Raw genomic sequence first — 24424 nt, 5'->3', positions numbered from 1 at the left:
GGAGATAAAAGGGAAATGAAATGATTCATGGTCCAAACATTTTTCACAACAGACATTTTAAATTTGCCTCTAAATGTTTCTGGCTTGATGTTTGCATGTAATTATGTAATCCTTTCCAAATCAGTCAACTCTGGAATTACTCAGGCAGAGAAAAGGGATAACCAATTATTAAACCCTATAAACACTTATAATCATAAATAATGCTGTCCAGCCAAACATTGTTCAAATAGACCGAACCTTTAACTTCTGTTGGAGATCCTGAAGCTGTCAAAGAAACCATGAATGAGCGTTTGAACTGGTGAGAAACACAAGACATAGCAATGAAGAGCATGCTAACAGAACTAGCCTGAATTAAATACTGACAAGCAATGTCACACCAGACAGCTGTCAGGAGGCCTCGGACAGAAGCTGAGTCCCCCCACTGCATGGAGGACCTCCACCTTTACGCCCTCTTTGAATGACAATGGGACAGTCCTGACCCCGTGACCTCCATGACCCCATGACCCCGTCCTCCAGCTCTAGTCCACCAGGTTCCCCTCCCTCTCCATCCCCCACTACAACGACTCTCTCGTCTGAAAATAGACGCCAGCAGGCTGTTGAAAAGTCAGAATCAAGGCAAAGTCCTTGAGGGTTCAGTTCTGTCCCGTTGTTAAATCACCTCATGTTTGAGGGCTCTGTGGCAGACATTTTGACCCCTTTATGAACCCTTTCTGTATGTCAGAATTGGATGTCTTCTTTGCCGAAGGGAATTACCCACAATGCATTGCAACGTGAGGTTGAACACGCAGTTCCCAATGGAAGAATGAATGCACAGCTGTACACAATATTTCTTTATGAAGTCATGTGACGTTGCAGCAAAGTGCAGTCGTTCATATTCACAGCATCAAGCGCTCACAGACTCTCACACTCGACCACGTAGAGCTGACGTCAGATAATCCCTGAGTGTTCAGGGTTGGAGGGTTTAGGGTGGGGATTGGGATTAGGCCATAGTCTCCCTCCTTCACCTTGAAGCACTGCGCTGATCAGCTGTCTCCGGTGTTCTCAGACATCTTCAACTCCTCCCTGGACACATGTCACGTACCAGCCTGCTGCAAGGCCTCCGCCGTCACCCCCGCCCACAAGGATCACAGGCCTTCATGACTACAGGCCGGTCGCCCTGACCTCTGAGGTCATCAGGTCTTTTGGGCACCTCAAATCTTTACTCAGGACCTGAATGGGACCTGAATGTCAGCTCCATCACCATGAAGGCCCAGCAGAGGATGTTCCTCCTGAACTTCAACCCGCCAAAGACAACGATGGTGCACTTCTACACCGCTCCATTCTCCTGCGTCAGCGTCTGGTATGCTGCAGCCACCGCCAAGGGAAGTGTCTCATGTTATCACTGTGTTTTGTTTATTGTAATGCACCAAGTTCAATATGTGTAACGTACTTGGGAATAAACAGTTTTGTTTGTACTCCAGAAGGTACTTCTGCAGTTATCAGGGGGTTGAAAAAAAATAAAAAAATTACCATACATACATATTATGATTAAACAAATGACAGCCATAGCCATGCTTTTGTGTTCTACGGGGCAATAAACAGCAAATAATATAGCAAGTTGGCTTGAGGCTGATTTTAGCAACGTGTATTATGTAAAATGCTCACATCTTGTGTGAAGGTTCAACCCATTTTTGTATGTTTTTGTTTGCAGGAATGTGTTATCTCTCCGATTCATCACATCGTGAGGATGAATCCGTGCACAGTTGAGCGATTACCCAGAATAAAAACCCCCTGAGACTTGCCCAGATGGATCTAGATCAAACTCCGCAGCTCTCTTCTCCTGCAGAAGCGTCCAACACTTGGCTGTGAGCGGAGCTCGCTGCCATCATGTCCAGGATCATACGTGTTGCTCTGCTGCTCATGGTGCTGCTGGATGTCTTCTACGGCAGCGCAGGTAAATACAGATGAAATAGTTTCTGCACAAATGCATCTTTTCATCTTGCCAACACGGGAAATGTGAGAAGGCGGTTGATAGGTGATGTATTATTGCTGCGCATGAATGATTTCTTGTTTGTCTCTTTCCACTGTGTCCAGCTGCACAGGCCGGATTTCACGTGTCCAAAGTGCACATCCGGAAGTGCAGGTGCAGAGGTGAGTGTCCATGTTGGTTAAACATTAAAATGGTGACAGTAAGCGTGGAAAAAGAGTCTGACCTTCAGGGCTGTGAGGTACTGTGATGGGTTTCCTATTGCCTGAAAAGATTGGGTTTCATTAAAAGGGGTTATGAGTTATGAAGTCAGTTTTTAAAGGTGTTCATTTCAATTGATTTCGATGCAGTTTTCGCCAATGGAAGAACAAAGTGTCGCTCGCTACTGTTTCCCACAAACCACAAAGAGAAACAGAATCTGATGAAATGCTTCTGCAGCACAACAAGCCGACACAGTGAGTGCACCATGTGATGCACATGGCATGTGGGCGGGACAAAGAGATTTATGTTCTCCTTTCGGTGCTAATACTCAGTACAGACGCTTCATTCGTTGCCTTTTTTTCCTCTTTAATGTGTAGAGTTCCCCGAGTTCAAGGCAGCCTGCTCCACATGGCGTCCGGGTTTACCAATCTCCATGGTCTGAGTCAGTGGAGTTTAAAGGCAGGGCAGGAGAGAAGGGACCAGATCACATCCCACGAGGTCAACCCATCGTGGCCTCCATGACCTCCCATGACGTCACATAACGACTATAGATATCTGTGAACTGTGACGGGTCTGTGATTTATATCTGTGATGAAGACGTTTTCTGTTGTTTTTCTCCTTTGTTTGTTTGTATGATTCAATGTAGGCGGAGCTTCGCAATTTTATGAAATGTGCTCCTCCGATACAACTGCCATGTCAGGAGGGTGAATGTGAAGCGAGCAGTCGATTAGCTTAGCTTAGCGTAGCGCTTAGCACAAAGACTTGTAGTCTCTTTCTCAATGTAACCCCAATTTATTAATTCACGTTATAACACATTTATGTATTGTGTGCAAACACCACAATGTCTTAAAATATAGTAATTAGCCGCATTATGAGGTTTATGTGCCAGAATAAACTTTTCTGTCTTCATGGTGAGCAAAGCTAACCTACGATTTAATTTAACAAACATACGTGAGATTTATATCAATCTTCTCATCTAACTCTTGGCAAATAAAAGGAAATATTTTCCAAAATATTGAACTATGCCTAATTCCTTCTGAAACATGCATCACACTTTCAGGCATCTGTGCAATAAAACATTAAGTTCTGACCGTCAGTTCTTTCGATATGAATCCCTATGATTTACCCATGTAGAAATGTAACTGTCAGTTTAAACTCGGCATGATCGGTGTCATGAATGTCACCTTTGTTAATCCTCTGTGAGATCAGCTGTGTCGGCTGCAGCCCTCATGAACGGAGGTTGGCTTGATAGGCGGAGGATTCACTCCACCGGGCTTTTCCGGTTCCAGGACATCAGATATTACATTAGAGGATTTTATCGATTTCTAATGTTGCACGGCTTCAAAGTAAACAATACCTATAATGCAGTTTATTACGGTGAAACTCCACCGCTTGCATGAACATTATAATTTGATTTGATGTATTTATAACTGAGAAGAAAAATCAAAAAATGAACATTAGCTCACTTCCATCAAATAAAAGTAAAGAATCTGTAATTATTACTCTCATAATATGGGACACAGTTGTGTCTACAAGCGCTCTGGATGACATGTTGTCATTTCTTTGTGTGCCTCTTCCTCCAGACCTTCAGGCATCAACTCATCTCTCACTGAGGCCTCTGAACAAAACACCACAGGTCGGCAGAATTAACTGTCGTGTTAGCGCGTTGCCTTGTTTACCCACCTTTTCATGTTTACACCAAAACACACACACACACACACACAGTGAGAAGAGGAAAGAGAGGTAAAGTCTCACAGCAGCAAAGGGCGTCCTCGTGTTTCCTGCATGGATCCTGATCACTAAACCCTCAGACGGGTAAGTCATCCATTCTTTATTCATTTGAAACATGCTGGTTACACATTTCAGTCGTAAATCATTGTTCGGAGCACAGCAGCTGGCTCTGAGCCAGGAACCAGAAACAGGATCATGGCTCTCCTCTGAGTTGGGAGCTGAAGGATAACTCTGGTTAGTGAGTGAGGGGCGTCCATCTTTCTTTAAGGTTTGTTTCCTTTGGACTGGCATGATGGTTTCCATGTGGATGTTGGTCAGAGTTATGGTGCGTTACAGAGTTTTACAGACTTGTATCCTCATTTAGTCGCAGCTGGTGTTAACGTGTTGAGGAGATCAGATAGAAACTCAATCTTAGAAGTATTTAACTTGTGTTTTTCTAAATCAGGAAGAGTTGACATCAAATAATCCGAGTGGCTTCAAATGCAGATATCTTAGTATACTTTTGAGGTATTTGTACTCTTCTGTACTTGAGTAGATACATTTAGTTCTACTTTATAGTTCTACTCCACTATATTTACCTTCTTTCCTTTATAAAGGAGTAACTTTCATTCAAAGTCTCACACAGTGATAATACACCATTATCTGAAGAAAGACGCACAATCTGGCAGCATAATGTCTACTTTGAGTACATCTTTCTTATAATACTCTACTTTTAATAAACATTTTGAATGCAGAGCTTTTACTTGTAATACAGTATTTTAAAATGATGATATTGATATTATACCTAAATAAAATATCGAAATACTTTTTCCATTATTGGTCAATCTTTACCTAATTGGACCAAATAATTTGAGTTTCCTTCAGAAAAGTTAATCCTGCTAAACAATCTGATTCCTATTATGAACACGCGTCAACGTAAAGTAGACGTGTTGGTTGTGTAGTTAAAAAGACCCACAATAAGCCGACACTACCATACAACAATAGTCGGAGATTTAACATCATTTTTAGTTGAGTTCAAGTTTAGATCCTGTGAGTTCAGACTGATGGATGAAACGCGTCCAATCACAATGAACAAAAGCTTGAAGTTCAGCCCTTCTGGGAATAAACAGGTTAAAAGTACACAACATGAGGGGAACCCTTTGGTAACGTGAACCAACAGCGACCATGATGTGACCTCTCCTCAGCCATGTATGGACAGGTGGTCCGGGCCCAGCCGGAGAGCAGGGTTCAGGCTGGAGGTCAATGGAGCACTGGCCTGTGTGAGTGCCATGAAGACATGGGAGACTGTAAGTGTCCAAACAGAAGTATATGATATAATGTAGGATCACAGACATGAATATGTGCAATATCCACTGCGTTTAAGTACGTTTAGGTACGCACCTTTATTTTGTTTTATTACTGTTCTACTGTTTATTTATGTTACTTGACGTTTCATCTTTATTTACTTGTGAGCAGTGCTGCTGTAATCCTGTAATTTCCCCACTGAGGGAATAATAACGGATTATTTTATCTTATCTTATAGTTTTTCTGTCTATGAATGCAAAACAGTACACTTCCTGAAACGATGAACCATCATGTTATTGTGTACTGTAAGTTGATCGTGTGTGTGTGTGTGTGTGTGTGTGTGCAGGCTGCTTTGCCCTGTGCTGCCTCCCAGTGTTCACCTGTCAGGTGACCCGTGCCGTGGGCTCCTGCCCCTGCCTGCCGCTGCTGGACTGCATCGGCTGCGTCCCGCCGGCCGCCCTCGCCATGAGGGCGTCCGTCAGGGAGCGATACGGCATACCGGTAAAACCACACACACGGGATACAACAACATGTGGGGGGTTGCATTCCCGATTGAGTGTCATGTTTTCCCCAAATTATATATTTTTCGGTTCTATTATTCAAGAGGCTTATGCAATAGTGCGTGCTGTGAATGGGGAAAAACAATGTCGGCGGGTGAGCATGGCCCTCAGACATCAGCTTGGCTTGTCCCTTTGTCCTCTGTGTTTATGGGGGCGCTGCCATCTTGTTTGAGCAAAGCTTGATTGGAGTTGCCAATGAACCACGCTGAACTCAGCTGCATGAATAAACGAGTGTCTCCCCCGAGAAGTTTCTCGGGTTGCGAATGTGAGACTGAATACTTTCAGTCAAGTGGCGTGGCCCCTGTCGCCGTGATGTCATGAACAATGCAGCCCGCCGCGCGCCCAGCACAATAACACCGAGCCGCTGGAGCTTTGGATAATTAGGATTGCTGCTGAGAAGACGAAGACGTTTCGGTGATGAAACACAATAACCTCACACGGGGGAAATAGCTGCAGCAGCACGTCGGTGCGCCCGACAACACAGGTTATTATTACATAAGCCATGCAAACGATGTCGGGAGTCGGTGCCGACGGAGCCGAGCTTTATGCTGAGGATGCAGTGAAATCAGGACGCGTTTATTAAAATAATAAATCTGCACGAGGGCCATAAATAACTTGATGAATCAACAACCAGCTGTACAACAGCGTGCTCACTCCACTGCTAGTCCGAAACACTCGCACACCTGCCTGCACGACCACACATGAAGAAAAACAAAACAGATGTTCGACATGCAAACAGCACATGCCGGGGCCGAGCCGAGTGCGCCTGATGTTGGGTAAGCGGAGCGTTTTCTGGGACGAGGAATGAGAAGAAGAAGAGATAAGGCCGGAGGTGGGAGTGGTTGGAGGCCAGGCGGGCAGGAGCTGGAGCGCTGCCATCGGAGAGAAGGAGGTGGTTGGTAATGTTGGCTTCTCCGGAGGCGGAGTGGGCCGCGGATCGCTGTCAATACCGCAGAGCACGAGCGAGGAAGGTGCCAGAAGTTCTTATGAAAACAAGTCACAGCATGTGGGCCGCTTGGAGAGCGAGCGCTCTCATGGGTGGAAGGAGACAATGCTGTAACAGCCGAGCATCACGAGAATAAAACTGTGGATTCAGATCGCCTCACTTGTTTTGCATATTCATTAAAAGTTCTGCTTCCCGAGCATGAAGTAATTCTACATCGTCTAGTCTTTATTCCCTGAAGCTGTCATGACTTTGGTGGGTTTTTTTTTAGCTGTGCTGGTACGGCTCATGTTGGTGGTTCTACCATTGAAGTGCAGAACGAGATTTCTCCACAACTATGAGATGGAAAGACACCAAATCTCTGAGGAAGAGTCCCAGGTGATGACTTCTCCTCAAGCGCCACCATCAGATGGACATCTGGAGTTTTGCTGAATTCTCAACAACCATTCGATTGGTTCCCCTCAACTTTGGTCGAGACGTTCACGTCTCTGGTGATCCCTTAACGTCTCGTCACCTGTCAAACCTTTAGGTCGTCTCGTACTATCTCAACAAATCGATGAACATTAAAGACATCATCCAATGGTTGCTGTGCTGTACTTTGTGTTTGGTGCTGTTAGCACATGTTAGCATGCTAAACGCGGTCAACATGATCGTCTCTTAGCTAGCTGTCGTTAGCATTTAGCTCATAGCACAGCCGATGTATCTTCAGACGCTCAATAAACCAACAACTATTTCCAAACCGTATTTGAGGCGATACATTTGTTTGTGAGTGTTTATGTTTATTGTGGTGTTTCAAACACCACAATTTCATGTCGCGTCCAGATTCATAGACCTGCAACGATGTCCGGGGGCGTAGTGAGGATTTGAGTTGTTAATGTCACCTTCCCACGTTGAATCCACGAGAAAGCCAGCGCGGCAGAGAGAAAGTATGCTAGTGAGCAGATCCCAGGTCTGCTGCTCCAGAGAGACACGCAGGGAAACAGAAAGGTTGTTTTTGCTCACTTGAATCAACAAGTTGCAGTCCGATCCTCAGAAAGATGCTCGTCGGCTGGAGAGATTATTTTGCAGGTTCTGTCACGTCCAACATTAAACTCACAGATTGCGATATGAAAGTCGATGTTACTGATATCATATTACAGATTACGTACGAATAAAGTTTGGACTTGACAGCGATGAAGCGAGAAGTAAGAAAGAGAAATCAAAAGGGACAACAGTGAGAAAGCTGAGCAGTCACATGCTGAGGCTGCACATGGATCTGCCTTCTTGGCGTTCCTCAGACTTTATTGATTTATCAAATCTCACCCACTAACATTTCCATCTTGACATTACTGACAAGCTCTTTATCCTGCTTGCTGTTGCTAAGAGCAAAGACTTGGCTGCAGGAAACACAGTGTCCTCAGAGAGAGGATGTGAACTGAAGCAGAAGAGCTCAACTATTACAGTTACGCCAACAAATGCATTGCTATTATATATATTACTACTTTTCTGCAAATGTGATGATAAAAAGTCTTTAAACTACGACCAAATTATCCTGCAGAGTCTCTTGGAACCAACTCTGTGTAATGCTGCAAAGTGCATGGTCTTACAACAGGCACATCTATCTGTTCTGCATTGCATATCAGTACAAATGTATTTTTTATTTATTTCTTTGCACCTAAATGCAAATGTTCACCTTTTGTTCGCGCCTCCCACCTGTGTTCAGGCCGCCCTGCGTGTGTCTTGCAGGGCAGTGTGTGGAGCGACTGCCTGTATGGATGCTGCTGCTACCCGCTATCTTGGCTCCAGATCTCCAGAGAGCTGAAGAGAAGAGCCGCCTCCCACGCCTCCTCCTCCTCTTCCTCTTCCTCGGCCAGATACACTGCTCTGACCTCCCTGCAGGGGGCGCACTTGGTCTAGACCGTGCATGCGCCCCCCCCTCCTCCCTCGATGCCGCCGGCCCTCCAGTGTACAGGAGTTGATTTAATCACACTTCCTCTCATCTGCAGCCACTTCCTGTTCCCTCAGAGGATTCAGCAGGGACCCAAACGGTCCCCCAGGGAGGAACGTTCAGTTTCTCCTCACATTAAAGGATAAAAACGTCATTTGAATATTAAACCCGCATGTTTCAGGAGCAGAATGAGCATATTCTTTCACGGTGGAAATGAACTAAATGCATTTACTCATCTTCTAGACTTTTACTCTACTTTTATACTTCTACTCTGTTGTGTTTTACGCAGAGTGACATGTATCAGATTAACTTTTTACACATCTAAATAAACATGAAATAAGTGTGTAAAATACTATGAATTGAATGACCCTGTGATTCCCAACATGTCCGCCCTGTAGCGTGTTGCATGAAGCGTCGTCTCGTTGGGGCCTTTTGCCTTTATGTCAATGAGTTGTTCCAAAAAGGGTGGATGGACCTTTGTGAGAGCTTAAAAAGATAAATGATGAGAAAATCCTATTTTATGCTAAAATGAGACAAAAGTCTGAAAACAGATTTTAGATGACTTTCTCCTGTTATGAATCATCTCAGATGCAGCTTGTGACTCCTTTATATTATACATTAGTGCAAGCAACCGGATAACTTTAATCTACTAATCTCATCTGTAGCTTTCAAAGAGGCCAATTTTCTGCAAAATAAATACTTTTGATAATTCAGTATAATACATTTAGTTGATATTACTTCTGTACTGAGTTTGAATGCAGGACTTTTACTTGTACTTTTCTTTCTTCACATCTTTACTCTTGTTTAAAATGTTAATCTGTGTTCTGTATTCAATAGATCCCAAAAGTTGAAATGTTAAAGTGTCAGCAGCAGCGTGTAACTGCTGCAAGCAGGATCAGATAGTATGAACCGTCTGAGTGCCATGCGCAGACAAAATGTACTTTTTATACAGTAAAATGTTGCACAAAGAGATTTTTAGAAGTTTTTCCAAGAACCTTTTATCTCTCTGCTTTATGACAGGCGGTCTAACTCCTCCTGTGCAGAAGGAAACATACCATTTCCTTTCATATGTAACATGGCCTGTGAATTGGTAATGCAGCATGTTTAACATATGGAGTCGGTCGAAATGATCCTCTTCTGGAGTCAACACAACTTGGTGAGGTCAAAGCAAGGCATCGAGCTACGTGTCTCTTTTGTTCCCATCGCACGCGTGAAAGAGCAGAGCTGCACACTTTAAGATGAGATAATGTGCATTTTGTGGCACGATGACGTCTGAGATCTGAAGAGGATGCGTCAGGATCAGATAATCTGATGTGAGTGAAAGTACAGACAGACGTCACAGAGCACAATATGATCATACAATCATGCCAATAAATACAATAATGCTGTAACACAAGATGCATTTTAAGAAGGCACAGTACAATAATCGAGTCTGAAGTGAAAGAGAGGATTTCAAAGTGGATCCTTCACAGGGAGCCAGTGGAGAGAGTACGGCGGTGACGTTCAGCCGTTAATCACAGTGAATGGAGAGAGGAGAAAAGTGCATTACAATCATCAACAGGAGCTAAAAGCGTATGATCGTCGGCGTCCAGATCTCAGTTTTCTAATATTTCTTAGGTGGAGGAAAGAATCTACACACCTGCTTAACACAAGGGTGAAATATTACCCAACACGACGGAGGAGAGGTATCAGACACAAAGTCTCCCACTGAGACGGTGATGCATGTCTGACTGTCAGAGATGTGGACGTCAGACTGGACCGACCGGTCGGTGGCACGCATCCTCCACCGGCCTATAAGATGCCACACTGGCCTGAAGATCCATCCTTCCTCTCAAGACAGCTCCCAGTAAGGTAAGACAACCCACCCAACTCTACTTTACTTCTGAATTGTATTTGTTTTAGCAAAGAGGAACAGTAGCCCTCATAATAACGACCCTATTGACAGTAATTCATCACATGAGCATTGACTTTCTACTCTAACTTCAGGTGGAGGGTTGAGTTTGTATTGTTCTAGTCCAACAAAGAGCTTGTTCACGCAGCAGTGTAATGCACATTTTAAACTCGTAGTTCTCTCTTTGTAGTTTGTGAGGTGGCCTACAAACCTCTATGTGCAAATCATCTTCCCTCCTGCAGCCGTCAAACTGATCCCTGTACCTGGTGTCAAGCAAGCAATCAGGTCATGAATCAATGGCAGGACGAAGACCTTTCAGGGGATCCAGTCCCTCTGTTCTCATTTCTACCTGAGACGGTGCAGAAATAGTAACGTCCGTGTTCCTTGGTGTCATTTACCACAATGATTTGGTCTTGTAATTTGTCCGAAGTCGCAGCCATGCCCAGTCAGATGGTCGTAACCCAACCCAGGCCCTTCATCAACACCAGCACAACAGGAGAATGGAGCTCTGACATCTTTGATTGCTTCGAAGACCTCCCGCAGTGTAAGTGCACTTCTTTTTATGCAGCCGCCGTCGGATAATACGAGATATAAAATCTCAAAACTGAAGATCTGACTGAAACAATGACGACTGATGTCGTCCAGCTGTGAAGCCTTTTAGAGGAGCACATCAACTGTTGGGCTTGACTGGGATTTGTTTTATTTCAGGCTGCCTGGCCTTCTGGTGTCTTCCCTGCTTCAGCTGTAAAACAGCACACGAGGCCGGGGAGTGTGCCTGCCTTCCTCTGCTGGACGGGTGTGGGTTCATCCCTCCTGTGGCCACGTCCCTCAGGGTGTCAATACGCCAACGCTACGGCATTGAGGTACAGGCGTAACCTCAGACACGACTTTTAAAAGCGTAGCCGTTCCACAAACGTGCCAGGCAAAACAGCCGCTAATGTTAGCGCCTCGTCGGAGGTCGCCATTTTCTTTTGAATTCCCCGCTGTTCGTGCCGCACGAAAACAGGAAGGAAGCGGTAAAGCGATAAAGCTCTGTTGCTTGATCCGATTGGCTGCCTTGGCCGAGTGTGACAGTGACGAGCTGAGAATATTTTAGCGTCAAAAAAGCTAGAGAAACGCAACGCGCTGCATTTAAATGGTACCAGAGGAAAACAGTGGTTTTGCCATAAGTGTATTCATCTTAGAGCACGTACAAGCGTCGTGTTTACCAGCATAAAAGTCACAATCGCCTTCAAATTTCATCTGATTTGTTTCGGTTTACTCAAACATTTCTAAGAACAAGAACAGACCGGTGAGGTTCACATGAAAGTTCTCTCTTTCTGGACATTTTGAGAGTTTAATGAACCCATAATGTGAAGCTCCAGATACTCAACCAGCGCAAAGGAAGAACAGTTTCATAGCTTCTCTCTCCAGCAGAGCTGTTTTCAGCTGTGTGACGTCACTGCACAAGGGTTTTCAAGGATTTTTCAAGGGTTTTAAGGATTTTCAAGGGTTTTCTACTCATCCATTAGTCTTCTAAACACAATGTACAATGTAGATATTTAATTAAAAACAAGATGTTTCCACCTAAAATAGTCTTTTCCCACATTAACAATGTGTAGAGTGTATTTCTGAATCATTTTATGTTAAAATCAGTGCTTTTCTAATAAAAATAAGGACATTTCTAAGTGACCCTAAACCTTTGAACAGTAGTGTAGGTCAGGGTGACAAACAAACACAGGACTTTGTGCCAGGAGGCTGCCGTTTGTGTCACGTGACAAACCAACAATGTGTTGCCGTCTTTGTGTTCACAAGGTTGCGCCTCACAAACGCGCTCATTTCAACACCGCAATGTGTGTTCCTGGAAGTCCTTTTGTTGTTTGACACCCTGCGTGTTTTAGAAAGTGACGCCAAAGGGGCCGTGACCGAGCCGAAGACGAGCTAACAATGAGAGCTAGGCTAGCTCACTGCCTGTTGGTGCTGCATGTCTCGCTCCTCTTATCTCCCTAACTGTGTCTCGGTCTCCACAGGGTACGATTTGCATGGACTGTGTGTACTCCTTCTTCTGCCCTGCCTGCAACTGGTGTCAAATGGCGAGAGAGATCAAGGCGAGGTCCATTCCCATCATCTCCCTCCAATAATAACAACAACAAGCTGTACTTGTCTCGCATGTCGGCCTCTGTGGAATGTCGCTGAGCAACTGATCGCGGATCAGCACACGAAGGCGTGAATGCTGCAACATCTGATGACGCACACACTCCACCTTTGTGACACTTATGATACCTTAACAGCAGGGGCAGTAGTGGTGTAAGCTGATCTGAGGCGGAGCTTATTGACTTTGCACACAGATTTCGGTCAGAAATATTTTGAATGAGGGATGTTTTTGTGTGTATTTTACTTGTTTTCAAGATGTTTGTTTCATATGTTCCTTTTGGATGAATTGATTGCGTTGTCTTTGTATTGGTTGTTATCCTAAAAGTATGCATATGTTTGTGTATGGGCAAAAGACAAAGATGGCCGACCGACTGGAATACAATTAACTGATAAGCTAACATGTGCAAGCATGGATTTTCATGCTTGCTAGCAACGTGGGTCTAGAGGTGACAATGTTGAACTCTCGTTCAGTCTCCTCAGACAAAGATTTCTATCGGATGGAAATTTGTAAAAGCAACTGGTGGATCCTTCTGACTTTCTAGCGCCACACTCATCCGACACTTTTGACCAAACACATGCAAAAACAAATCCCCATCAGCCTCAGCTGCAGACCTACGTTGGGTTTTGTGCATGTTAACGTGCAACAATGGTGAACATGGTAAAAAAAAAACTGCTTACAGTAACATCAGCCTGTCAGCATGGTCACTGTAAACATGTTAGCATGCTGATGTTAGCGTTAAGCGCTAACATGGCTGGACACTCAACACAGTTTTTCCCGCACACCTTTCACATCCAATGATCACTTTTCCTGAACACCTGGTTACTAACTTACTAACTTTTAACCATTAGAATATACTGTAAATCTTAGAGGAATTATTTGTGATAAAACATACATTGATCTTATTTGTGTCCCTCAATCTTTCAGTAGGTTTCTAGTATTTTTAAGACAGTCTACAGTGCATTAATACTCAGTCTGTCTTAAGTAAGTTCAACACAATAAAGCTCAGTGTGCTCTGTGCATGACATTTTACTTATTACATGTCTAGAAGTGTTGGATGTCGGCCTTTGTGCCATGTGATCCAACCGGTCTCCAACATCAGGCAAGTGTTCATTAAAATAATTAAAATGAAAAGACGTAAACGCAGTGGCACGAGAACTCTCAGAACAATAGGCTCGTAGATGAGGAGGATGTTTTGATTAATAGTGATAGTCCACAAGCATGTGAGGGAATGGTGTGAACACTGTCATGAGGTCTGAAAGCAGCCGCGTCACGACACGGAACAATCGCAGGAAGGAAAGGTTTTGAACCAGCGAGCATCCCCAGGAGCATTGTTCAGATATTTGGGCTTGAGATCAACTTTGGAAAGGTGTGCTGGATGCAGAAGGACTCCCCTGAGGGGAACAACAGGAATACGTGTTTTCAACCTCGGGCCTTTGAGTTATCACGATCAGCAACCAGCGGCCTCGGCCTGCGACGCTGAGCTGTGCAGCAGAGACGCCTCCACGTCTGTTTGGGTGGTTTCATTCCAGCTCCTGTGTGTTTGCCTTCAAAGGAACGCTTTGAACTTCAAGCTGTAGGACCGGAGTCGAGTCTTGAGTCACCGTGCAACACCGAGCAGCTCCAGAGAGAGTTCAAACGAGGTGAATTCAGCTCTTGGACTTTGTAATCTGTTATGATCACATGTCACACTTACAACACTTAAACACGTTTAATCTTTATGACCTTGCTTCCATAAGGAGGAGCTTACACACAGTTTTTTTCTATTTTCGTATCCTGAGAACAACTTGTTTACACTTTAACTTTGTCCAGAGTGCTTCTGTCTGCCCCTGTTTTTTGTCCCTTTAAAAATACCTGATGGGGAACCAGTTGAAATGCAAATTGTATAGTTTTAAACAACATATAATGTGAGCCTTGATGCAAATAAAATATGCAATGTTTGTACTAAACTTCACTTTATCTTCATCAAATCAAATTTGAGGCTTTGAAGGTGTTGGATGAAGAAATAATGATGCCTTTACGTAACAGTTAAAATATCATAAAAGCTAAGCAATAAAACAAATAGAATAAAACAATAAAAAATTCATAAAAACTAATCCAACTAAATCATTTTTTATTAAACCGCTAAAAAATATGTTTGTTTAGCAAAGTCTTCGTAAAAAAATGTATATCTGCAAAAGAAAATCACTTTTAAAATATATGTTGATGGTAACTATGAACATCCAGCATGATATGAGCCAGATTCACTAAAAAAGCCTCCTGGAGCATCAATAAGACACCAAGATTAGGACCTAAAGAATCAGAACCTGCAACAAAAATCACAATAAAACAAAGTCTTGTTTGTTAGGAAGGAGATTCAGTCAAGAAACTGTGTCGTTCAGTTCAGAAATGGAGAAATATTATGTATTTTATGCCAAAAGATTGTCTGAATGGGGCATGCTGGGACTTAAAATGGATGCGGGAGGATTTTCGCACACGGTTTCCAAAAGGTTGAATAGCATACATAGTAGGTGTTTTTCTCTCTCGTGTACCAGCATCAGACTTTCATCCCTGCTTCATTACCTGTTACCTGTCGTTACCTGTTAGATGTTCATGGAGATTGAACATCGAAGAGACTGAGCAAAATAATTCTCCCTGATCACAAGCGGCGGCTCCGTGGTCGGCTGCTCGCTGGGATTGTTCTCCGGCTCGGGGTTATGTAACTCCACAGAGGCGGCGGCGAGGAGGGAAGGGCTGCGGCTCGCTGATACGACTGTTGAGCCGCTGGCTGTTGTCGCCAACGCCGGCTTTATTATTCCCTCCGCTGTGTGACCTCGCCGCTTCCTCCTTCCCTCGCTCCGTGCCACGCCCGTCTCACACACACACACACACACACACACACACACACCGTGTCCAAGTTTGAATTGTTCCCCCTGAAGTTTCCTCGACGAGCCGATTGTAAAGCCAGTGCCTTGAACTTGCGTGTGAGAAGGTCCGATAGGATCTGCAAGAAAAAACTTTCATCCGGAGATGTGGAAGGAGCTGCAGGCTGGAGGTGAACAGATGAGTCGCTTTGCCTTGTTCTGATCCGGTCAACGTGTTCTGATCCGATCGTGTTACTTTGCAGAGATTTCCTGAAAATGACTCGACACAATGAAGACAAATGCAAAATGTTAACTCACTTATATTACAAATGCATTGAAATGCATTGAAATGCATTGAAATGCATTGAAATGCACTCCAGCACGCTGACATGGCCTTTGACGTTGAGCTTCGCTCTTATTAACAATGCACGTATCTTTGGGAGCTCATGACCCACAGACTGGACTCTGACCTATCACAGCAGATACTGTGTGCAGTCTCACATGGTGTCTCAGAGGACTCGGAGCGAAAGCCAAACGTCTGGATTTTTGTATTTTGAAGCAACAAGAACCAGGTAATTTAACAATTTAAGAACAAAAGACTTTTACTGAACACATTTCATGTCAGTGGACTCTAAGATGTATGTGTTTCACTATTCCATGTACTTTGTCACATGCAGAACATGATCTGAACATAGTATGACGGGAATATAAAGTGGTGCAGACAGTTTCTATGACACTAAAACAGCAGAGCAGGAGGCTGAAGAGCCGCTAGCACAGTGTGGCCCTGCACTGCAGAAGTGGTTGACATGTAGCAGTAGGAGCAGCAAACCACATGCATGATTTGCTTTTTTTTCAGTTTTTTGGGTAAATCCCTGCAGAGGATTCTTTGAACCCCGCCCACCTTCGTGGTGCTTGTCATGTGATGAGTTACTAAAGCACAAATACATCTGTGTTTGTCACAATCAGGTTTAGACCATGTACATTACATTTACTGGATTTTAGCAGACGACATTGTTCTGTCTTTTCCCAGGTGATGTCTTCCGCGATCCCGATCCTCCTGACGGGGCTCTGCTTCCTGTCGCTCCGGCCCGCTTGTTGCAGCGGCAGCAGGATTCTGGTGGTGCCGGTCGACGGCAGCCACTGGATCAACATGGAGGTGATCCTGCAGGAGCTGCACTCCAGAGGCCACCACGTCACCGTGCTGCGCTCCGCCAAGAGCTGGTACATCCCCAGCACCTCTCCCATTTACACCGCCATTAATGTGACCATGCTGGAGGATGAGTCGAACAAGAACTTCTACAACAAAATCATCCAAAATGTGATGGACTGCCGCCGCTCGCCGTCTTTTATCAGCAGCTTCTGCCAACGGCAGCAGATCTCGTCCATGTTGGGAAAGGGCCACGAGATCCTCGCTCGAGCAGCTGCCACAATGTTGGACGACCCCGTGTTCATGAAGAAGCTGCAAGATGCCAAGTTTGACTTGATGTTAACGGACCCTGCTTTGACTTTAGGGGTTATCCTGGGTAGTCACCTCAAGCTGCCGATGGTTTTCAACGTGCGCTGGATAAATAATGGCGAGGGCCACTTCGCCATCGCTCCCTCTCCGATCTCCCACGTCCCCGTGTCGGGAAGTGAGCTTCACGACCGGATGGATTTCCTGGAACGAACCAAGAACATGCTGCATTACGTTTATAGTCTTGTTGAATACCAGTTTTTCATTAACGCTCCCTACGCCGATCTGTTCCGGCGGCATTTCCCTCCCGGGACCGACCTGCTGTCGTTGGAGCGCGCCGCCGATATCTGGCTGCTGAGGACGGACTTCGTCTTCGAGTTCCCTCGACCGACCATGCCCAACGTGGTCTACGTAGGGGGGTTCCAGTGCAAAGAGCCGCGCCCTCTCCCCGCCGAGCTCGAGGCCTTCATGCAGAGCTCCGGGGAGCACGGGGTGGTGGTCATGTCTCTGGGGACGATGGTGTCGGCCCTGCCTCGCGACGCCACGGAGGCCATCGCCGCCGCTTTCGCCCGACTCCCCCAGAAGGTGGTGTGGAAGTTTATGGGCGAAAAGCCGTCGTCCCTGGGGAACAACACCCTGCTGGTGAACTGGATGCCTCAGAGAGACCTCCTGGGACACCCGAAGACTCGCGCCTTCGTGGCCCACGGGGGCACCAACGGCATGTTCGAGGCCATCTGCAGCGGCGTTCCCGTTCTGGCCGTGCCTCTGTTCATGGACCAGTTCGACAACGTACTGCGGCTGAAGGTACGCGGCGCGGCCCGGGTGGTGGAGGCCAAATCAATCGCCCAAGAAGACTTCCTGGAGGCCCTGAAGGACCTCCTGGAGACTCCCTCGTACCGCGCCAACATACGGCGTCTTTCACAGCTGCACCGCGATCGGCCAATGTCTCCTATGGACACCGCCATCTTTTGGATTGAGTACGTCATCCGGAACAAAGGAGCGGCCCACCTGCGGTCAGCGGCTTTCAACCTGCCTTGGTATTCCTACTTCTGCCTGGACGTGGCAGTTTTCGTGATGGCTCTTATTGGAGGCTTTGTCTGGGCTTCAGTGTCAGTCTGTAAGGTTTTCTGCTGCCGAAAGTCCCGCAGGAAGACGAAGACACAGTAACTGATTGGAACATAACTCATGCTTTGTGACTACTCAGTGTTTGTTGGAGGAATAAACATGAAAGATTGCATATAACACCTTTCTGCCTCATGTTGTAACTCTTTCAAATTAATTATATGAGCACTGTTTGTTGGAAATACAGAGAATCTTGTAATATGCCAGAGACGTAAAATAAATATCTATGAGAAGACGTGGGTTGTTTGATATTTTGGGACCCGTGCGTGACAATCGTCCCGCTCTAATTTTAAGCCTCAGCATGCCCCATTCCGTCAATGTATTGGCATAAAATGCATACATTTTCCGTTTTTAATCTGAAAGACACAGTTTCTTGACTGAAACTTCTTCCTAACAGGACAAGTCTTTGTTTTATTGTGATTGTTGTTGCAGGTTCTGATTCTTTAGGTCCTAATCTTTCCATAAAGGTGTCTTATTGACGCTCCAGGAGGCAATTTTGGGGAATCTGGCTCATATCATGCTGGATGTTCATAGTTATGATCAAAATATCTTTTAAAAGTGATTTTTTTTTTTTTTGCAGATATACATTTTTCCCCAAGACTTTGCTGAACAAATAAATACAATAAACACAAGTATTGAAATTAATTTGGGTTTCCTACGACGACTCAAACAGGGAAACAAGGTCTATAGACGACGCTGGTTACACAGTTTTTAACGAGTTAAAGGAGATTTATCAGTTTGGGGATTTATCTGGAGCTGTTTTGATATCATACAATTATTCTCAAACATGAATGAAAAGTTTTCTCTTCTCAAGCCTTTCTAAGAACATTTTAAAAAACAACTAAATGTGAAAAGTCCATAACTTCCCTCCACAACGAGTTATCAGAATGCATCATCACATTGTAATAATACACTGCATGTGTTTAATAATTGCATAAGTCTTCCAGCAAATCATTGAAAGTGTTTTATCTGAGATCTCACAGACAGAAAGTGTGCCATCCGACACCATCCTCACTTCCTGTTTGAAGCAAACACTTTGAAGAGGAACCGACTTGCAGTTCACATCACAGACAAAAAAGGGACACCATATTATTCTTTTTATACAATTTTGTTGAATGTAAGTTGGGCAATCACATCAAGAAGTTGCAGATTATAGCAATAGTCATTGTGTCAGACACTATAAGAACGCTATACTGTACTTTTAAACAGATTGTCATGGCAAACACACATGGGGTCTTGTCATGAGATCCCTTCAGTGCACACCACACAACAAAATGTGAAGTTGTGGTGTTCACAACTGTTTTTGTAGAAGCTAAATCTTGCCAGGTCAAACCGAGGGCCGAAACACACGGGAAAGAAATATGTTGCAGAGCTGAAGGTCATTCAACACAATATGGTAAAGATGTCGCAACGCGGTTGCTTTCTCACTGCAGCTTCCTGTGTGACTTTATATTTTGCAGAACTCTGGTGCCAAAGCTTGAGAATTAAAGTTTAGACCTTGGTTGGTGCCTCAGATGGCTTCATCTCGTCTTTCTATGTACATCTCCCTGTTTCATGACCAATACCAACCAGCTGATACCTGCCCCTCCATGTCCAATGCAGTGTGTATAAATAGAGGCATGGCGAGCATAGATTGGTGGTGATGTCTCAGGGGAATGGTCAGTGTATAAGTTACCATCTTGGATTATTTCATAAATCAGGCTTTGGTGACATTTCTAAAGGAAACACAGTGAGTGATTAGGCCCTCCTCCCCTTGAAGCCATGGTAAAAATACTGCCTAACACCCATTGTCTCAACAAACCCATTCTTCCCCAAAACAATTTCAATTGTGTGAGATTTATTTTTTCCCACTGGTGCACCAGCAGAGTTCACAGTCCCTGTTGATGAAGTGGATGAATGAAATATGTCACTTTAAAAAGGATTTAATGTAATGCATCCCATTTTAGTGCAATGCATGTGTTATTGTTCGACTTGTTGTATGCTGTCTCTTTCTGCAATTCCATTATTAAACTATATTCTTGTTTTTTTAACAGTACTTTGACTGACGTTCATCCTCTGGAGACCAACCCTACTGTACAAGGCAAGCCAAACACAAGTTGATTCACTCTTTGAGTCGCCATACATCTCCACACATTACGGAAACACAATCTGCTGAATTAAATTTCTAAGTACTTCCATAGTGAAAACACTCCTTGCATTCAGTCTGCATAGCAGAAGGGTTAATGTGTGTAATGGCACGCAGCCAGCGGCCGACAATATAAAGGGCATTAGTGGACACTACATCAGCCCCCTCCCTCACTGCCTCTTGTCCACCTCGATCATCCTGTCCACTGGAGTTAGAGAGCCGGAGACGGAGAGAAAGAGAGAGTAGATGTTTTTGTTCTGGGGCAGAAAGGCTCCTGCCTCAGGATGTTGCCTTTAAAGCTGAAGAAGTGGGTTTCCTGTGGAGGAAACGATCACAGAATAGACAAGGCTTGGTCGAGACACCGTGTTCCCAACGTTTCTTGAGCACAGGTCACCCGGCTGCAGAGCTCGCAGCACACTTTCTTGGGACAACGTTGGTCTCACAGCCTCCAGTGGTGAGTGGGAACTTCTTGTTTTGGATTATCTGGGTTTCACACCGCTGATACCGAACCATCTGAGAATGCTCTTGACTTCTGCCCTGCAGGTGTTTGTCTCCCCCGATGGATCCTGGATGCTTTGGAGATTGGTTGGACTGACGGCACGTAACCTGAGCCAGACCTTTTTCCTCAGAAGAAATGCATCCATGAACAACATGCAATGGACACATGACAAGTGGATGCATCAACCAGATGCATTGAACTCATCGGGGTTTTGGCTTTAGGTGAATTAATGGGTATTTCTACAACTCATCACCCTGCATCTGTCCATCCATGCCTGAGTAAGGTCACCTGTAGTTCCCCATGTCAGGTGCTTTTACCAACAGAGACATGTCCAATGACAGCTGCAACCTCCCATTGGACACGGACACGTTCGGCCTGACCTGTATCTATGGCCTGATCTTCTCGTTGGGGCTCCCCAGCAACCTGCTGTCTCTCTGGGGGCTGTACCACCTGGGCCGCTCCGGGGGGGGAGGCTGCCAGCTGGTCTACATCCTCAACCTGCTGCTGTCGGACCTCCTCCAGCTGCTCACCCTGCCGCTGTGGATCCTCTATCTCCAGGGCGGCCACCGCTGGCCCTACAGCCGGCTGACGTGCGAGCTGGTGGGCTACGTGTTTTACGTGAACGTCTACGCCAGCGTCATGTTCCTGTGCCTGATAGCGCTGGACCGCTGCCTGGCCATCGTGTACCCGCTGAGCAGCCGCAGGGTGCGGACCGTGCGGGTGGCGGCGTTGTCCGGCGTGGCGGTTTGGACCCTCACCTTCCTGTTCTGTCTGAGCGGGCTGCTGCCGTCGGTGTTCGACTCCGACAGGCTGCTGTGTCTGGAGCAGTACCCCGTCAGCGCCACGTACGCTCACTTCAAGATCGCGACGGTGGCCCTGGGCTTCCTGCTGCCGTGCTCCATCCTCGGGTGAGTGGGGACGCTCACGTTGCTGCGTTTTCATGACTGCTCGGGTCAGTCTGGGTCTTTTACAATGCACAATCATTTTGTGCCAAAATAATACAAACGTTCAAACTGCAGGGAAAAGAGATGCTTGGGCTGAAGCCACACTTTTCAAAATGTCCACACTAATTTGGCAAAAATACCAATCTGATTTGGGTCTGGGAGAAATGTCTCTATAGCGCCCCCTTTACTTGTTTAAGCTTACGCATTTTGCCAACTATGACTGATTGACTTGACATTTTGCACACGTGGGACTTCTCTACGAAAAATAGAGGCGGACCCTTAAGCTCCGCCTACTTAGAATTTACGCCATTTTGAATTTTGTGAAAAACACTTTATGTCCAAAACGCTGTGTCCGATTCTTAGAAAACTTTCTGTGGATCATTATTGGTTCAACGTGATCAAACGCTATTTTCAACTCTCTCAATATCTCATTGCGTTGAGAAGATATGAACCCATTAACGTCTTCGGGGCGTGACTGAGTACGTCAATACATGCAACTTCCAAATCACTTGTTAGTATTGACTTATGTTGGACAAAAGGGAAACATACTTTTAATCTTCTGTATGTTTGCACATATGAAAAACTGACAATAAAACTGACTTTTTACCGACCTCAGGTGAAAATAAAGTGATAAAATGTATGAACGCTGCTGCAACATGAACTGATGAAGCATGCAGGGCAAACAGAGCTACTTTTCCTTGTTTGTGAGTGGTACAGTTTGACAAAGGGAAATGCCACAATGTCCTTGGGGGACGTTATATAATCAAGTTTATTCTGCTTCTGAGTTCTCGTCTCCTCTGCTTCCTCCCTCAGCTACACCTCAGCCCACATCGGGGTGACGCTCCGGCGATCTCCGTCTCTCTCTGACCGCGAGCGCCACAGAATCGTGTGCATCCTCGTCGTCATCACCATCAACTTCATCGTCGTGTTCGGACCCTATCACCTGGTGGGCGGGTACAGGTTCGTGTCCCTGCTGCTGACCGACGAGCCCTGCGGAATGGAGCGCTCCATTTTCCTCACCTATCGGCTGTGCTACGGCCTCACCAGCCTCAACACCCTGCTGGACCCCCTCTTCTACATCTTCCTGTGCCCCGACGCCCGGCTGGAGCTGCTGAGATCCCTGCCCTGTCTGGGACGGGGGCAGAGCACGGCCAAGAAGATCGGCCTCAGCACCAGAGCTCCCTCGGACCCCCAGAGGGAAACTGGACAGAACAATCTTCTAGAAGTATGACTTGGATTTGACCCTCAGAGCTGAGCTCCTGGAATTTAATCAAAGCAAGTGTGCCACCAAGTGGAAGTGCACGAGTACAGCGTGCATCCATTTTCAACCTCATCGGCTTCGTTGTAGAGCCGAAAGAAGATCCATCTCTTTACTGGATCGGTTTTCTGATTAGTGTATGGAAACGAATCAATCATTTGACAATCAACCCATGTCTTTTTTACTGTCATGTTACAATTAAAAATGTAACAAAAATGTGACAATGTTTTGCTGTCAGTCATTCTCAAATTAAGGGCTACATGATTGCACAGGAAGTGACACAGGTGAATGTATCTTTTCCTTTATTAATGTTCAGAAATGTCACAGCGAGAATAGATATAGACACTACGTGAATTGAAAATATAACAAGAATGGAAATTCAAGACAATGATCTATGATAAGAAGCGCATTATGCATCTGCAAAATGTTGCTTGTGTCAGCTCCAGCTGATAAGGGCCAACAGGAAGTGACAGGAAGTGAACGTTAGATGCATTGATGTACTGATACGCAGCCAAGAAGTAAACCAAAGCCTACGATTGAAGTGCGTTCAGTTCTCAGCAGAGTTAACGAGACTTTCCTTCTTCTTCTCAGCCTCTCCTTTCAGACCTGAGGCTGTAATCAAACTCCTCTCCTTCAACACAATCTCGGCGGTGGAGATGGAGCTGCGGGCGGTGCTGCGGGCGGTGCTGCGGGCGGTGCTGCGGCGGCGGGCCAGCTCCGCCAGGTCCTCGGCCAGGACGCTCTCCATCACCGCGCCCAGGGAATGTCGGATCTTCTTGCACAGGTCGGGGCAACTGAACACGTACAAGACGGGGTTAAGGACACCGTTCAGGAAGCTGATGGTCGCTGCGATCGGCAGGGCCTTGCCCGCCAGCCTGTGGGCGGGATGCCCCCTGGGGGTCACCACCTCCACGATGAAGAAGAAGTGGTACGGCGCCCAGCACAGCACGAAGCTCACCACCACGGCCACCACGAGCCGAACGAAGCGGAAAGGCCGCCGGTAGCCCCGGCGTGCCAAGCCGGTGTTCACGGCGACGTAGCTGAGGATGATGATCAGCAGAGGGATGAGGAAGGACATGAAGAGCTTGGTGAAGGCCAAGGCCTCTTTGCGCCGCTTGCATACAGATCCCAGGTCAAACGGCTTCGTCGGGAGGAACTGAGCGTAGTTGTAGTAGCACTGGACCTTGCCGTTAGGTTGATCGATGGTATCACGGAATAAGTAGAAGGGGATGGTGAAGACCACGGCCGAGGCCCAGATCACCCCACACACCCTCCCCACGAGCTGGACGTCCCTGTGGTTCTGGGCCCACACGGGCCTCAGCACCACCAGGCAGCGGTCCAGAGAAATGGCCGCCAGCAGGAAGCCGCTGACAAACATGTTGAGGAAGAAGATGGAGGAATGGATGCGGCAGAAGGTCGTGCCCAAGGTCCAGGTGTTGCCGCGGGCCAGGTAGAGGGTGAAGAAGGGCAGGGAGGCCGTGGCCAGCAGGTCGGAGGCTGCCAGGTTCAGGATCCAGATGCGGATGACGGAGCGGCGGACGTGGAG

The 24424-nt window shown here is 46.0% G+C and overlaps 4 protein-coding genes across 5 annotated transcripts in view; 3 read left to right on the top strand and 1 right to left on the bottom strand.

Annotated features, from left to right (window-relative positions):
• The first annotated feature begins 10941 nt into the window (after positions 1–10941).
• LOC137792612 (cornifelin homolog) lies at positions 10942–12623 on the top strand. The gene is made up of 3 exons (XM_068588352.1): positions 10942–11047; positions 11212–11366; positions 12513–12623. The coding sequence occupies exons 1-3, from the start codon at positions 10942–10944 to the stop codon at positions 12621–12623; spliced, it is 372 nt and encodes a 123-aa protein (XP_068444453.1).
• A 3887-nt stretch (positions 12624–16510) lies between these two features.
• Positions 16511–18137, top strand: ugt5g1 (UDP glucuronosyltransferase 5 family, polypeptide G1). Its single transcript, XM_068587686.1, has one exon. It carries the CDS (start codon positions 16511–16513, stop codon positions 18095–18097), a length of 1587 nt encoding a protein of 528 aa, XP_068443787.1. The 3' UTR covers positions 18098–18137.
• Positions 18138–20380: 2243 nt separating this feature from the next.
• On the top strand, positions 20381–23045 carry si:dkey-165a24.9 (G-protein coupled receptor 4). 2 transcript variants are annotated; one of them, XM_068588170.1, is made up of 3 exons: positions 20606–20631; positions 20721–21584; positions 22434–23045. In XM_068588170.1, exons 2-3 carry the CDS (start codon positions 20977–20979, stop codon positions 22849–22851), a joined length of 1026 nt encoding a protein of 341 aa, XP_068444271.1. In that variant the 5' UTR covers positions 20606–20631; positions 20721–20976; the 3' UTR covers positions 22852–23045. The 2 variants fall into 2 exon arrangements, with proteins under 2 accessions (XP_068444270.1, XP_068444271.1); XM_068588169.1 differs by having other exon boundaries at positions 20381–21584.
• Positions 23046–23425: 380 nt separating this feature from the next.
• LOC137792473 (prostaglandin D2 receptor 2-like) overlaps positions 23426–24424 on the bottom strand; it is a 1161-nt gene continuing 162 nt past the window's right edge. Inside the window, exon 1 of the mRNA XM_068588174.1 lies at positions 23426–24424. This exon is cut by the window's right edge and continues 162 nt beyond it. Coding sequence (XP_068444275.1) covers positions 23426–24424 — 999 coding nt within the window.

This window comes from Clinocottus analis, unplaced genomic scaffold, assembly GCF_023055335.1.
Source record: "Clinocottus analis isolate CAN_PGR_092001 unplaced genomic scaffold, fCliAna1.0.p SCAF_21, whole genome shotgun sequence".
Taxonomy (NCBI): Eukaryota; Metazoa; Chordata; class Actinopteri; order Perciformes; family Cottidae; genus Clinocottus; species Clinocottus analis.
Note: the sequence above shows the minus strand (reverse complement) of the source record. Positions and strands in the feature narration are given on the sequence as shown.

Excerpts from the sequence above, each read along its gene's own strand:
- LOC137792612 (XM_068588352.1), top strand. The coding sequence starts at position 10,942 with ATGCCCAGTCAGATGGTCGTAACCCAACCCAGGCCCTTCATCAACACC. Across the intron at positions 11,048-11,211 it reads CTTCGAAGACCTCCCGCAGT|GCTGCCTGGCCTTCTGGTGT; the intron begins GTAAGTGCACTT and ends GTTTTATTTCAG. Across the intron at positions 11,367-12,512 it reads GCCAACGCTACGGCATTGAG|GGTACGATTTGCATGGACTG; the intron begins GTACAGGCGTAA and ends CGGTCTCCACAG.
- ugt5g1 (XM_068587686.1), top strand. The coding sequence starts at position 16,511 with ATGTCTTCCGCGATCCCGATCCTCCTGACGGGGCTCTGCTTCCTGTCG.
- si:dkey-165a24.9 (XM_068588169.1), top strand. The coding sequence starts at position 20,977 with ATGTCAGGTGCTTTTACCAACAGAGACATGTCCAATGACAGCTGCAAC. Across the intron at positions 21,585-22,433 it reads CTGCCGTGCTCCATCCTCGG|CTACACCTCAGCCCACATCG; the intron begins GTGAGTGGGGAC and ends TTCCTCCCTCAG.